This window comes from Choloepus didactylus, chromosome 3 (genome assembly GCF_015220235.1).
Source record: "Choloepus didactylus isolate mChoDid1 chromosome 3, mChoDid1.pri, whole genome shotgun sequence".
Lineage (NCBI taxonomy): Eukaryota > Metazoa > Chordata > Mammalia > Pilosa > Megalonychidae > Choloepus > Choloepus didactylus.
The window spans coordinates 51,947,862-51,962,222 of record NC_051309.1 but is presented as its reverse complement, the minus strand read 5'-3'; the positions used below and the strand labels follow the sequence as shown (position 1 = coordinate 51,962,222).

At 37.1% G+C, this 14,361-nt stretch overlaps 1 protein-coding gene across 1 annotated transcript; it reads left to right on the top strand.

Moving 5' to 3' along the window:
• Positions 1-723: 723 nt before the first annotated feature.
• Positions 724-14,120, top strand: CNGA1 (cyclic nucleotide gated channel subunit alpha 1). The gene is made up of 8 exons (XM_037828933.1): positions 724-833; positions 1,927-2,043; positions 6,190-6,252; positions 8,856-8,897; positions 8,988-9,098; positions 10,427-10,534; positions 11,287-11,393; positions 12,684-14,120. Exons 1-8 carry the CDS (start codon positions 727-729, stop codon positions 14,096-14,098), a joined length of 2,070 nt encoding a protein of 689 aa, XP_037684861.1. The 5' UTR covers positions 724-726; the 3' UTR covers positions 14,099-14,120.
• Positions 14,121-14,361: the final 241 nt, after the last annotated feature.

The window sequence follows — 14,361 nt, the reverse complement described above, 5'->3', positions numbered from 1 at the left end:
TTCACTATGTCTTTGCTAGAAAACCTTGGAAGGTGGCTCCAAATTCTACACTATCTTCTACCCCAGGTAGTTTATTAGGAAGTTATCCTAAGTGAAGGTAACTCCTTCCCTGAAAAGAATCCTGTGCTAGCTTTTAAGGTGATACCATTTTACCTCTATTACATTACAATTGTACAAAGTGGCAAAAAGTCTGGAAACAAATATATACATAAATATGTACACACAAACACATATATAATGGTTTATTGATATTAAATTGTACTGTTTGATATTTTCAAAGACTTTACCTGATATAGTCAATGTGCTGTTGGTCAATAGCAAAACATAGTCCAATGCACTGTACAAAATTGCAATGAATATGGTACATCAATACATCATTTCTACCAATCTCTGTGTATGCGTATGTGATACATTGCCTCAGATGATTTGTGTCTCTGATTTATACTGTATATGGTTGTACCTTTAGCATATCCAAGAATTATTCGAGGTTGTTCATTCTGATATGTGTGCATATACTTCCAGAATATATGATTGCCCTGTAAATATTATGTATGCACATATGTGCACTATGTTTTGAAGATAGGAATATATGATTTGGAGTTTTGTAAGTCTGTTATAACAGCCTTAGAAGTATGATAGAGTGAAACTTTTGATTATATATGTAAATATGTTAAAAAAATGTTTTCCACTAATAAGACTTCTTTCTCCTCAGATACTAAAGTAACCATGAAGACAAATGTTATCAATACACAACACTCCTTTGTACGTATTCCCAATGTGATTATACCAGATCCTGAAAAGGAAATAAGAAGGATGGAAAATGGAGCATGCAGGTAAACCAGTGCATTTTTCCTTGCATTTTTAATGCTAGTAACAGTTCTTTAACTAGGTTTATTCAATTTAACTTTGTAATTTGCAAATGTGAACTTTGTAATTTATTTGAATGATTTTTTCATGCTTTAGCATAATTTTTCTACCGAATGAACATAGATATTATTGTTTTCAGTTTTTAGAAGTACAATTAAATTTCTATGCCCAATGTCTCCTTAGTTTCTTGGGAAATTTCAAATCAAAAAGGATATGATTGCTGTAGATAAATGTGAAAAAGTACATTGGATTAGAAATGCTGAAAATGTGTTAAAATAAAATATTAGGCAAGGTATTATTTATGGGAGTTTGAACAACTCATGAATTGGTCAGCATCCAAACTGCATGTGGAAGGGAGATCCACCAGGGGAGTGGAAAGGGGGAGCTTATTGGGGCAAATGTGGAAGCAGTGATTGGCTGACCTTGTTTCCATTTTATGTAGGGATTCTTACAAAGAGGGGAGCAGATACACATTGATTAGTACATCAATGATAAGCTCTTTCTCCTGGACAGAAACTGTTTCATCACAAGATGGTGTTTTCTGTGATTCTGGAAAATTGTTTCATTTTCTGGGAAAGCCCCTGCAGGTCAATTGTTTTTGTTGTCTTGAAAATCTTTTCTTGGAAAAATGCAGGCAGCCCTTTTATTTTACTTAACACATGACTTAAAAGTATATTTTATAGTGATTATCCTATATATGAATAGAATGTGTATGTATGTGGTTGACTTTGTTTTAGTGGAAGAAAACATTATTACAAATTAGCTCACACAATTGTATAACATGATCTGAAACACAGATATCATACTTCCTATTTGTTAGATGTTAACATCAGTTAATGCATCAAACAACAAGAATGCATTTTACTGAATTGTGCATGTGTTCTTGACATAATTTCATGTATTTGGTACAGTTCTCATTGCACACTAATTAAAAATTATGTGTATTAGCTGGAGAGGAAAAGGAAAGATGAGGCAGCAGTTCTCACTGAAACATTACTCCTCACATAAAATGATTTAAAACATTGATTGAATTAATCCATGCCTCCTATTGGATCATAGCTCCTTTTCTGATGATGATGACAGTGCCTCCATATTCGAAGAACCAGAGAATGAAAACCCCCATGCAAAGAGTTCCTTTAAAAATAACTCACACGGAAGGGTAGGACCATCACAAAGGTGAGCAAAATGATTGATAACTCAGTGTCTGGTTGGTTTGTTTTCTTAGAGAGAGCTTGTTTCTTCCAAGGCCACACAACATAAGTTTTTTTTTCTCTTTCTTAGAGCATAAGTTTACAGAACACTTATGCCTAAAATACAGGTTTCCCATATACCACCCCACCACCACCACCTTGCATTGGTGTAGAACAGTTGTTATAATTGATGATAGCACATTTTTATAATTATTCTATTAATTAAAGTACATGATTCATGTCAGGGTTCACTCTTTGTGTAGTGCAGGTCAATGGATTTTTAAAAAATTTTGTTCTGTTATCATATATACAATCTAACATTTCTCCTTTTAAGCATATTCACATATATATTTCAGTGCTGTTAATTGCGTTAACAACGTTGTGCTACCACCACCACCATCCATTACTGACACATTTTCACCATACCAAATAGGAACCCTGAACCTTTTAAGCTTAACTTCCCCTTCCCTATCCCCTGGTAATCTGTATTTTAGATTCCAACTTTGACTTTGCTTATTCTAATTGTTTCAAATCAGTGAGAACATACAATATTTGTCCTTTTATGACCAGCTTATTTCACTCAACATGATGTCTTTAAGGTTTATTCACGTTGTCACGTGTATCAGAACCTCATTCCTCTTTACAGCTGATTAATATTCCATTATATGTAAATAATACATTTTATTTATCCATTCATCGGTTGATGGGCACTTGGGTTTCTTCCATCTTTTTGGCAATTGTGAATAACGCCACTATGAACATCAGTGTGAAAATATCTGTTTGAGTCCCTGCTTTCAATTCTTTTGAGTATAAAGTTAATAATGGGATTGCTGGGTCATATGGTAGTTCTATACTTAGCTTTCTGAGGAATTGCTAAAATGTCTTCTACAGTGGCTGTACCATTTTACATTGCCACCAGCAATAAATGAGTGTTCCTATTTCACTGCATCCTCTCCAAACCTCATTATTTTCCATTTTTTAATAACAGTCATCCTAATGGGCATGAAATGGTATCTCATTGTGGTTTTTATTTGCATTTCCCTGATGACTAATGATATTGAGCATCTTTTCATGTGCTTTCTGGCCATTTGTATATCTTCTTTGGAGAGATGTTTGCTCAAGTCTTTTGCTCATTTTTAAATTGGGTTGTTTGTCTTTTTGTTGTTAGGTTGAATGATTTCTTTATATATTCTGGATATTAAACATTTATCAGATATGTGGTTTCTTTCCCCACTGTGTAGGTTGTTGTTTTATTTTCATGATGAAGTCCTGTGAGGAACGAAAGTTTTTGATTTTGATGAGGTCCCATTTATCTATTGTTTTTTTTCTTTTGTTGCTTGTGCTTGGGTGTAAAAAACCATGGGTCCTGATGATACTTCCTCATGTTTTTTTCTGGGACTTTAATAGTTCTGGCTCTTATATTAAGGTCTTTGATCCATTTTGAGTTGATTTTTATATAAGGTGTGAGGTAGAGTTCCTCTTCCTCCTCCTTTTTCTTGCAAATGGAAATCCAGTTTTCCCAGCACCATTTGTTCAACAGGCTAATTATTCCCATTTAGTGGTCTTTGCCCCCTTGTCAAAAATAAATTGGCCATAAATGTGAAGGTTGAGTCTTGAGCTCTCAATTCTATTCCATTGGTCTGTATGTCTGTTCTTGTGCCAATACCATGCTGTTTTAATTACTGGGGCTTTTAATAGGTTTTAAGATTGGGAAGTGTGAGTCCTCCAGCTTCATTTTTCTTTTTCAAGATGCCTTTAGCTAGTCAAGGCCCCTTACCCTTCCATATATATTTGATAATTGACTCCTATTTCTGCAAAGAAGGTTGTTGGAATTTTGATTGGAATTGCATTGAATCTATAAATTGCTTTGGATATTATTGACATCTTAATAACAGTTAGTATTCCGGTCCATGAACATGGAATATCCTTCCATTTATTTAGGTCTTCTTTAATTTCTTTTAGCAATGTTTTGTAGTTTCCTGTGTACATGTCCTTTACATCCTTGGTTAGATTTATTCCTAGATATTTGTTTCTTTTCGTTGCTATTGTGAACAGAATTCTTTTCTTGATTTTTTCTTCCAGTTAATCATTACTTGTGTATAGAAACACTACTGATTTCTGGGTGTTGATTTTGTACCCCATCACTTTGCTGAATTCATTTACTTCCTGTAGGAGCTTTCTTGTGGGTTTTTCAAGGTTTGATACATATAGGATCATATCATCTGCAAATAAGGAATGTTTTATTTCTTCTTTTCTAATTTGGATGCTTTTTTATTTCTTTTGCTTGCCTAATTTCTCTAGCAAGAACATCCAGTACAATGTTGACTAACAGTGTTGTCTTGTTCCTGATCTCAGAGGCAAATTTTCACTCTTTTACCATTAATTAGGACATAGCTGTGGACTTTTCATATATAACCTTTATCATGTTGAGGAAGTTTCCTTCATTCCTAGTTTTCCAAGTGTTTTTATCAAGAAAGTTTGGTGTATTTTGTCAAATACCTTTTCTGCAACAATTGAGATGATTGTGCAATTTTTTCCCTTCATTCTGCTAATGTGGTGTATTACATTAATTGGTTTTCTTATGCTGAACCAACCTTGCATAACAGGGATAAATCCCACTTGATCATGTGTATAATTCTTTTAATATGCTGTTGGATTCAGTTTACTAGTATTTCATTGGGGAATTTTGCATCTATATTCTTAAGATGTTGGTCTGAAGTTTCCTCTCCTGTGGTATCTTTATCCAGCTTTGATATGAATGTGATGTTGGCTTCATAGAATGAGTTATGGAGTGTTCCCTCCTCTTCAATTTTTTGGAAGCATTTGAGCAGAATTGGAGTTAAGCCTTCTTAGAATGTTTGGTAGAATTCCCCTGTGAAGCCATCTGGTCCCAGGCTTTTCTTTGTTGGGAGGTTTTTGATGACCATCTTTATTGTTCCATATTTTCCTGAGTCAATGTAGGCAGTTTGTGTGTTTCTAAGAATTTGTCCATTTCATCTAGGTTATCTTAGAAGATGGAGTTGTTCATAGTATCATTTTAGAGTCCTTTTTGCTTCAGCAGGGTCAGACGTAACGTCCCCCTTTTCATTTCATTTTTTGTTATTTTTATCCATTCTCTTTTTTTCTTTGTCTGTATAGCTAAAGGTTTGTCAATTTGATTGATGTTCTCAAAAGACCAACTTCTGGTTTTGTTGAGTCTCCCTATTGTTTTTTGTTTTCTATTTCATTTATCTCCACTTTAATCTTTGCTACTTCCTTCCTTCTGCTCACTTTGGGTTTAGTTTGCTCTTCCTTTTCAAGTTCTTCCAGTTTTGAAGTTAGGTGTCCAGTTTGAAGTCTTTCTTCTCTTTTACTGTAAGCATTTAGAATTATAAATTTCGCCCCAGTGATGCCTTTGCTGCATCCTGTAAGTTTTGATATGTTGTATTCTTCATTTTCATTCACCACAAGATATTTTCTGATTTCCTGTTTAACCCATTGGTTGTTTAATGGTATTTTGTTTAAGTTCCATATATTTGTGAATTTTCCATTTCTCCCATTGTTACTGATTTCTAGCTTCATTCTGTTGTGGTTGGAGAATATACATTGTATAGTTTCAATATTTTTTGAATTTATCGAGACTTGTTTTGTGACCCATTATATGGTCTAACCTGGAGAATGATCCATGTGCACTCTAAAAGATGTGTATTTTGTTTTTGTTGGGTGTAGTGTTCTTTATATGTCTGTTAGGTCTAGTTGGTTTAGTGTATCATTGAAGTCTTGTAATTCCTTATTGATCTTCTGACTGGATGTTTTGTCCATGACTGAAAGTGGTCTGTTAAATCTCCTACTATTAATGTAGAACCATCAATTTCTCTCTTCCAATCTGTCAGTATTTGCTTAATAAATTTTGGGGCTTTGCTGTTAGGTGCATATACATTCATAATTGCTACATCTTTCTGTTGAATTGTTTTATGTAATTGATGCTTGGGAACTCTTGCTTCATGGAGGCTCTATATTTTCAAAAATTATCTAAGCAATCTTTGAAAACCAGTACAAACTGAAAGCAATTTGTTTTTAAGACCATCTACTTACCACAGACATGATACAAATGGTGACTATTATGATTTCACTGTACTTTTTCATTTCCCAGGGAGCATTACCTGCCTGGTGCCATTGCACTTTTCAATGTTAACAACAGCAGCAATAAGGACCAGTAAGTACATTTACCATACAAAACCAAAGCTTTGTTTTATAGAAAACCACTCATAAAGTTGGGATATATTTGAATCTGTTATAAAGCAAATATCTACTAGACAAACGCTGACACAATGGCATTCTTTATCTTGTTTGATTATTTACTTCTGAAAATGCAGTTACCCATATTGAGTAGTATTTATTTGTTTATTTATTTATTTATTTGAATAAATATGGAAAATATATGTCTACAATGTACATGTAATTGCCTTTCCTTTTGGATAGAGTGGCTGACAAAAATAAATGAAACTGTATTAATCCTTTCCATTCTCAGCCAATATGTCTTAGTTTCTTTAGGAAACAACCTCCAGAGATGGACGTTTTGTGCACAGGTTTACTGGGAAGTATACTTGAAAGGGAGTTAGGGAAGTAGGATTGGGCAGAGGGAGAAGTTGAACATAGAGCAGAGAGAATTGACATACAATGTGATCCTATGGAGAGCTCTGGATTAGAAATGGCCCTTTGGAGTCATCCCAAATTTACACATAGGACAGGGCCTTTTACCCATGCACAGTAATTGGATGAGGGCTGCCCCTAGGAAATGCAGGTGGCTGGCTTCAGCCAATAGCAGCCAAAGGAGAGGAAAAACTCTGAGCTTCCAGCAACTAACTCTTTTGACAGCTGGGAGAATGAGTGTCTGTGCCCTGAGGGGGGGATTTCAGAGGTATGCTGCTGCCACTACAGCCCATTTCTTGCATCTACTCAGATGCACTTTCTTTATATAGAAAGGTCACACTTATCTGGGAGTACCTCCTCCAGGATTCTGGTTGTTGTCTTTTCCTGGGGAAATGTATAAGGGACTGATTAATGGGATACACTAAAGTCCCTGACAGTTGTAATTGGTCTTAGGGTATAACTGAAATTCCTCACTTCCTCCTCTCCTACTTATTCTAGAGTCCTTTCACCCTTGGCCAGCACCTTTGCTGTTGGAAGGGGCTTAGCTGGTGGAGTTATCCAGACCCTCATCCCAGAGGGATATGAGCCCCTGGTCACTATGCCCTTCTTGGGCCAAGTCTGCTGTACATGTACATTTACCATCAAAATTGGGCTACGGAATACCAAGAGATACAACAGTGAATCACTTGAATACCAAATATATTTTGCCCTTCATGTTATCAGGGTCAATTACCTCCCTTTCTTGCTTGGCATGAGAAGTCAAAGTGGTGGGGCAGCCATAGCATAAAATTTAATGTGACTCTAATAGTGTTGCTGGTGGAAGAATGACCCCTCTGAAAATCAGGATCTTTAGACTCACAAATTTCTCAAGTGAGTCACTCCTAAATTCCTTGGTGCTCAGACCCATGCAATCTATATAGGCATTGAATGCCATATAGTGGTCATTGATGTATATTGTATACTGTATCCTGGAGGATGGCATCTCATCTTCCTAATGTGTCAACTCCAAGACACCAAGTCAGCTGTGCCATCACAAGGTCACTGCACACCTCTATCAGGACAGCAGCTTCTGAGCAGTGCAGCATGTGATAGGAACAATGTATCCCTTGTTCAGTGCCCAGTGTCACATCTCATTTGCTGTAAAATGGGCCCCTTGGTCCAAAGTGGTGTTATGCAGTATCCTGTATTAATAGAGCACACTCTATTAACTCCTAGATAGTGGTGCTGGCCAAAGCCCTGTGGCAAGAAACAAATCAGGTCCGAGAATATATGGTGATTCAAGTCAAGATATTCTGTGCTTCTTCCATAGTGGAAGGGGTCCAATGTAATCAACTATGGTGCTGTATAGGATTTGCATCATGGATTCTGTAACAGGCAGTTGGACATACAAAACAGCAGTAGTGAGATCACCTTGGTGAGTGGGAACCCATGCATTGGGCCCAGGCACAGCTTCCATCTTTGCCATCACCCTGCTCAATTCATAACCACATTGTGCCAGCACTGAAGAGGCTGTTAACAGAGGCTAGCTTTGTCAACTGGCTGAGTCATTCTGTCTGCTTAGTTGTTTAGTGCCTTTTCCATGGTGAATGCTATTTGATGGACATTAACATGGGATATGGAGTTATTCCAACTTTGTGCTCAGACCATAAATCTGTTTAGTCTTCCTCTACTCCAGAGCTATTTTTCCTGATCTTTCAATCTTTTCCCACCCAGGTCCCTGATCAACCAGCCAAGACATTTGCAATTGCCCAGTTCTTGTATATTCTTTATTTGGGCCATTTCTCTTTCCACACAAAGGGGATGATTCTGTACTGCTGAAGCTATGCCCATTGGGAAGATTAACTTTCTGACTGTGTTTCAGGGCCACCACTGACTGGGCTGTTGTGTAAACACAGCCATTTGTATCTTACACCCTCATACCAAGCTGACCTATCCATGGACCAATCTTCCTCAGTTCATCCTAAAGGGCTCCACATGTGGCCGTAGTTGGGAGCTGAGGGTTAGGTGCTGATATAACAGTGGGAGGTGACAGATTTCTGGTTTCTGAGCACTGGGGTAGGTCTTTGAATTCAAGGCTGAGCATTCTTGCTTAATAGAAAAGAAAGTAAATAAGAATGGAAATCAGCATAATTTGATTATGTGACAGAGGTATTGTCTTTTCTTTAGAGAGCCAAAAGAGAAAAAGAAAAAGAAAAAGGAAAAGAAGAGGTAAGTTAGACTTTGGAGTGAATGACCCCTTATTTTTCTGCCCAGGGCATTTTTGTATTTAAATACTACCTACATAATTCCCTTTTACAGCAAGACTGCTGCTAAAAATGAAAATAAAAAGGACTCAGAGAAGAAAAAGAAGAAAGAAAAGGAGAAAGAGGAGAAAAAGAAAGAAGACAAAAGCAAAGATAAGAAAGAAGAGTAAGTATTTTTACTGTCATTGAACTTAGGAATGAATTTGTGATGGGTTTTGGAGGCAGTACATAATTTCCCTTGATATAAAGCAGAAAGAAAATTGATAGTATAGAGACCCTGTGTAGAGGTTAAATAATCAATGCAAATTACAACTTTTTTCCTAATTTCCCTGTAATCAGCTATGACACTGTTACTCTTAGTTTTCTTATCAAGAATTTTCACTATTAGTTCTCTTCCACAAGCACTGGTAAAGATAAACTTACCCCTGGGAGGTATTTAGTTTCCAAGAAAAATTGGATTCTAGGATCTTGCCTTCTATTGTTTTATTTTTCCAACTTTGACACAAATTTAATAATTTCATTGAATTTTTAGTAATAAGTACTGTATGCAAACACTCCAAAGTAAAGAAGCCTTATTGCAAAAGCCATGCCTAATTTTGAGAGCAGGGCAAATGCTATCAAAACCACAGCCTCTTGAAGGGTACTTTTCAAACAAACATTTGAGAGTTAAAATTTCACAAGGGTAAGGCAAAGTGACATTTGCAGAGTCATCCTTTTACTTTTTATTAAAGGAAAAATTATTTTCTGAACTTAACTTAAAGAAAATTCTTTACTAGACAATAGTATAATTATTTGTGCCTGCTTAGAAAGTTGAAGTTTGGATATGGGGAAAGCCCTTATAATTACAGGCTTGATAAAAATAAGTTAAAAAAATTTCCGTTTGACCATATATGGTTTCCTCCCTTCCGTCTGCCTGCTATTGCCTCTCTTAAAGAATATTTTCCACATACTTCTGAATAAATGTTTTTTATTAGATTGTGTTTTATTGTTTTTCTTTCCCTACAGATAGTAATAAAACTATGATACATGCCTCCCCCAATCCCCAGTGTAGTTCCTCTTTTCTTTGTAAACTAGCATGGCTGGGTGGTGGGGGCGGGGGGAGGGGAAGGGGAAGGAATGTGGCAAAGCCACCATTCTCCCACCATCCATAACCTGTCAAAGAGGTCTGTGGGATATGCACAGATTTGCATGATCTACGCCACTATTCTCTCTCAGTAGCTGGAGTGATAGAACTATTTACAGCATCACAGTAAAATCAGGGCTTTAATCAACATCTAATGTAAGACTGGTGATACAATTATCTATTCCACCTCAATAACTCGTTTCTTATGACTAGGCAACTTATCCCAATCTAATCACTCCACTGTAGAGTGCATTTCTCCAGCTTACTTCCATTTCATTAAATGAGGGTGATGGGCATAACCATATTTGATATGCGAAATTAAAATGTTCTTTTTCTTTGTAACCATCCTCTTTCTTTCTAATTGTTGCTAGGGAGAAGAAAGAAGTCACCGTAATTGACCCCTCAGGAAACATATATTACAACTGGCTGTTTTGCATCACCTTACCTGTCATGTACAACTGGACTATGGTCATTGCAAGGTATCTACAGATTTTTGTAGATCTCAACCCACTTCTAGTTTCTCTGTTAATTGATGAAACATTTTAACTTAGAGCTCTTCAGGATAACCCTCCTTTCCCCACCACAGGTTGTAAAGAGAGGCTATCTTTTTCCCAATGTGCTTTCCCTGCAATCCATACAGCAGGTGCTGCAGTTCCTAATATACCAGATATTCAGTGCTGGGGTGAAGGGGGGGCACTTTTAAACTTTCGATTGCTTAACCACTTAATTAGATCTTTGGGAGTAATTATATTTTCTTTGCCTAGGAGAAAAATTTTTGCCAATAGTGGAAAAAGATCAAAGATCTAGATTGCTATAGAGCAAGATACGTCTCCCCAAGATTTCTGGGGTTCTTTGTCATTTTAACATCTCAGCCATCCAGGACCAATTGTGAGTTCGTGAAGCCTTTTGGGTACAGATAATCAATATGAACCTGGTAATCAATATGTTTCACCTGACATGTTTTGATTTTAACTTGAGGCCATTTATTCTTTCTTAATGTTTTTACAAAGCAGCCTAGTGTAATAAAAGAATGTGGGAATTCAGACTGTGAGAGAACTAAATCCAACCACCCAGGGAAGGAGTTGGGGAGGTCGTGTTCGATTAAATGGACTAAGGATCTCTCTCAGCCTTTGCATGTTACACTTTGCATCATGATACAAATTGTGTAAAGAAGGCTTTTAGCTAAATTGATCCCCGTTTCATTCTTTTTATACAAGTTTTTCTTTTACAGAGCATGTTTCGACGAACTTCAGTCTGATTACCTAGAATACTGGCTCATTTTTGATTACTTAGCAGATGCAGTCTATCTTCTCGATATGTTTGTACGAACAAGGACAGGTGAATATATCCAGTTTGGGGTATTTTAAATTTTCATGGTTTTCTCTCTACAATGTAATTTGAAATATCCTTAATCAAGTATTGTTCAAAATAAACTTAAAAAATCTGTTATAGAGGAAAAGGCACAGTTGAAAGCAGGAGTACTTTATGCCCACCCACAGACTTAGGCCACTTCAACTGATTCAGAAGGATGTTTCTAGGCAACCTTTGTGAATGTTGATGGTGGGTTTCCCCCGTTATCTTGTTCATTGGATTTGTGCCAGGTGTGGAGAATATAATATCAGAAGTATTCTGCAAGCTCTGTGGGGAAAGGGCAATTGCTACCTAACAAGGAGATACCTTGAAAAGGCGTGGAGAAAAAATCTCATTGTACTCAGCAGGGCTGGAACCAGAAATTTTGAGAGAAGCAGGAAACATACCCTTTATTCAACTTTGCAGTTCATGATGGGGCATGTTCATCAGGGAATGGTATCTGACCACATCCTACTTATAGTATTCTTGTTAAGTAGGTCTAAGCTCTGTTGTTTTGAAGCTGCTTTCCACATGTAAATGTAACCAGTTTGCACATTATTTAAGCTTTTAAGAATCATTAAACTAGGGACATTCTCTAAATATCAGTACCCTGGATCCATGCTCCAGTTGCTCTGTGTTATTTAGAGCTCTAGTAGCCAGTACAGGAGGAGGAACAAATTCTTTCCCTACTGTAAAGTATCAGAGTGCTGACATTCTGGACTTAACATGCAAGGTCTCAAAGGCTGCTGCCCCTTGTCACTGCACAGGAAAACGGAAGACTCTAGGTGTCTAAGGAAGCCTGGGGGCAAGAAAGAGAAACAAAAATGTAGCCTAGAAGAACACTTGTGCTTCATATTGAAGTGGCAAGGCAAGAAAATGCATAATAGACACTAGAACTGGTACCTGAGTTTCAAGGAAGGGGCTGAGGTTCTGCCAAGAGAGTGGCGTGAGGCATTAGGCACAGAGCTAGGATGTTCAGGAAACAGTCCAAGAACACTGGCCATAGAAGGAAAGTCTTTATCTGGATAGAAGATGCTGAATCTAGAGAGAGCTTCAGGACTCAAGGTACATTGTATATAATCTCTTACCTTTTGCACTTAAGGTTTTATTTCTGCAATATTTCCTAGATTGATTGGTACTCAAATCTTACTACATTGATAAAGGTGTTGAAAACACGTTCTTATTTTGAACTCAACAAAGTTTGTTGAGAATTAGTTTTGGAAAAAATCCACAGTGGCATAAAAAGGAGAAGCATTCAATTGTTTTTTTCTATTTTAGGTTACCTAGAACAAGGACTGCTGGTGAAGGAGAAACTTAAACTCACAGAAAAATATAAATCACACTTGCAATTTAAACTTGATGTTCTATCAGTTGTACCAACTGATCTGCTGTATTTTAAGCTAGGATGGAACTATCCAGAAATTAGATTAAACAGACTGCTAAGGATCTCTCGTATGTTTGAGTTCTTCCAGAGAACAGAAACAAGGACAAACTACCCAAACATATTCAGGATTTCTAATCTTGTTATGTATATTGTCATCATCATCCACTGGAATGCATGTGTGTACTACTCTATTTCTAAAGCTATTGGATTTGGAAATGACACATGGGTGTATCCTGATGTTAATGACCCTGAATTTGGCCGTTTGGCTAGAAAATATGTATATAGCCTTTATTGGTCTACACTCACTTTGACCACTATTGGTGAAACGCCACCTCCAGTGAGGGATTCTGAGTATGTTTTTGTGGTGGTTGATTTCTTAATTGGAGTGTTAATTTTTGCTACCATCGTTGGTAACATAGGTTCTATGATTTCCAACATGAATGCAGCCAGAGCAGAATTTCAAGCAAGAATTGATGCTATTAAGCAATATATGCATTTTCGAAATGTAAGCAAAGATATGGAAAAGAGGGTTATTAAATGGTTTGATTACCTGTGGACCAACAAAAAAACTGTTGATGAGAGAGAAGTCTTGAAGTATCTACCTGATAAACTAAGAGCAGAGATTGCCATCAGTGTTCACTTAGACACGTTAAAAAAGGTGCGCATTTTTGCTGACTGTGAAGCTGGTCTATTGGTGGAGTTGGTCTTAAAACTACAACCCCAAGTCTACAGTCCTGGAGATTACATTTGCAAGAAAGGGGACATTGGACGAGAGATGTACATCATCAAGGAGGGCAAACTCGCTGTGGTGGCAGATGATGGAATCACTCAGTTTGTGGTATTGAGTGATGGCAGCTACTTTGGTGAGATCAGCATTCTTAATATTAAAGGCAGCAAAGCTGGCAATCGAAGAACAGCCAATATTAAAAGTATTGGCTACTCAGATCTGTTCTGTCTCTCAAAAGATGACCTCATGGAAGCTCTAACTGAGTATCCAGATGCCAAAGCTATGCTAGAAGAGAAGGGGAAGCAAATCTTGATGAAGGACGGTCTATTGGATATAAATATCGCAAATGCTGGAAGTGATCCTAAAGATCTGGAAGAGAAGGTCACCCGAATGGAGGGGTCGGTAGATCTCCTGCAAACAAGGTTTGCCCGGATCCTGGCTGAGTATGAGTCAATGCAGCAGAAACTGAAGCAAAGATTAACCAAGGTTGAGAGGTTTCTGAAACCGCTTATTGACACAGAATTTTCAGCTATTGAAGGCTCTGAAGTGGAAAGTGAGCCCAAAGACTCTACATGGGATTGAAATGATCGTTTTGGTCATGTGATTAAAGGCAATGGTAGGTGGGAAGAAGAGGAAGACTGGGCAATTTCTCCATAAGGAAAATGTGCTTTTGCTGCAGGGCACAAGGCCCACATGATCATATGTAAGGGACTATGAATAAAGAATCACAGAACTTGGGATTTTTCACAATGAATAATATGCAAAGATATAAGTGGACAAACTTGTCAGTATCTGTATCTTTTTATTTTTTCCATGTATGCTCCTTTGGTATCTCATCTTTACAA

Coding starts and splice junctions, on each gene's coding strand:
- CNGA1 (XM_037828933.1), top strand. CDS start 727: ATGAAGACAAATGTTATCAATACACAACACTCCTTTGTACGTATTCCC. Junction 6,253..8,855: donor AACAGCAGCAATAAGGACCA/GTAAGTACATTT, acceptor TCTTTTCTTTAG/AGAGCCAAAAGAGAAAAAGA. Junction 11,394..12,683: donor GTTTGTACGAACAAGGACAG/GTGAATATATCC, acceptor TTTCTATTTTAG/GTTACCTAGAACAAGGACTG.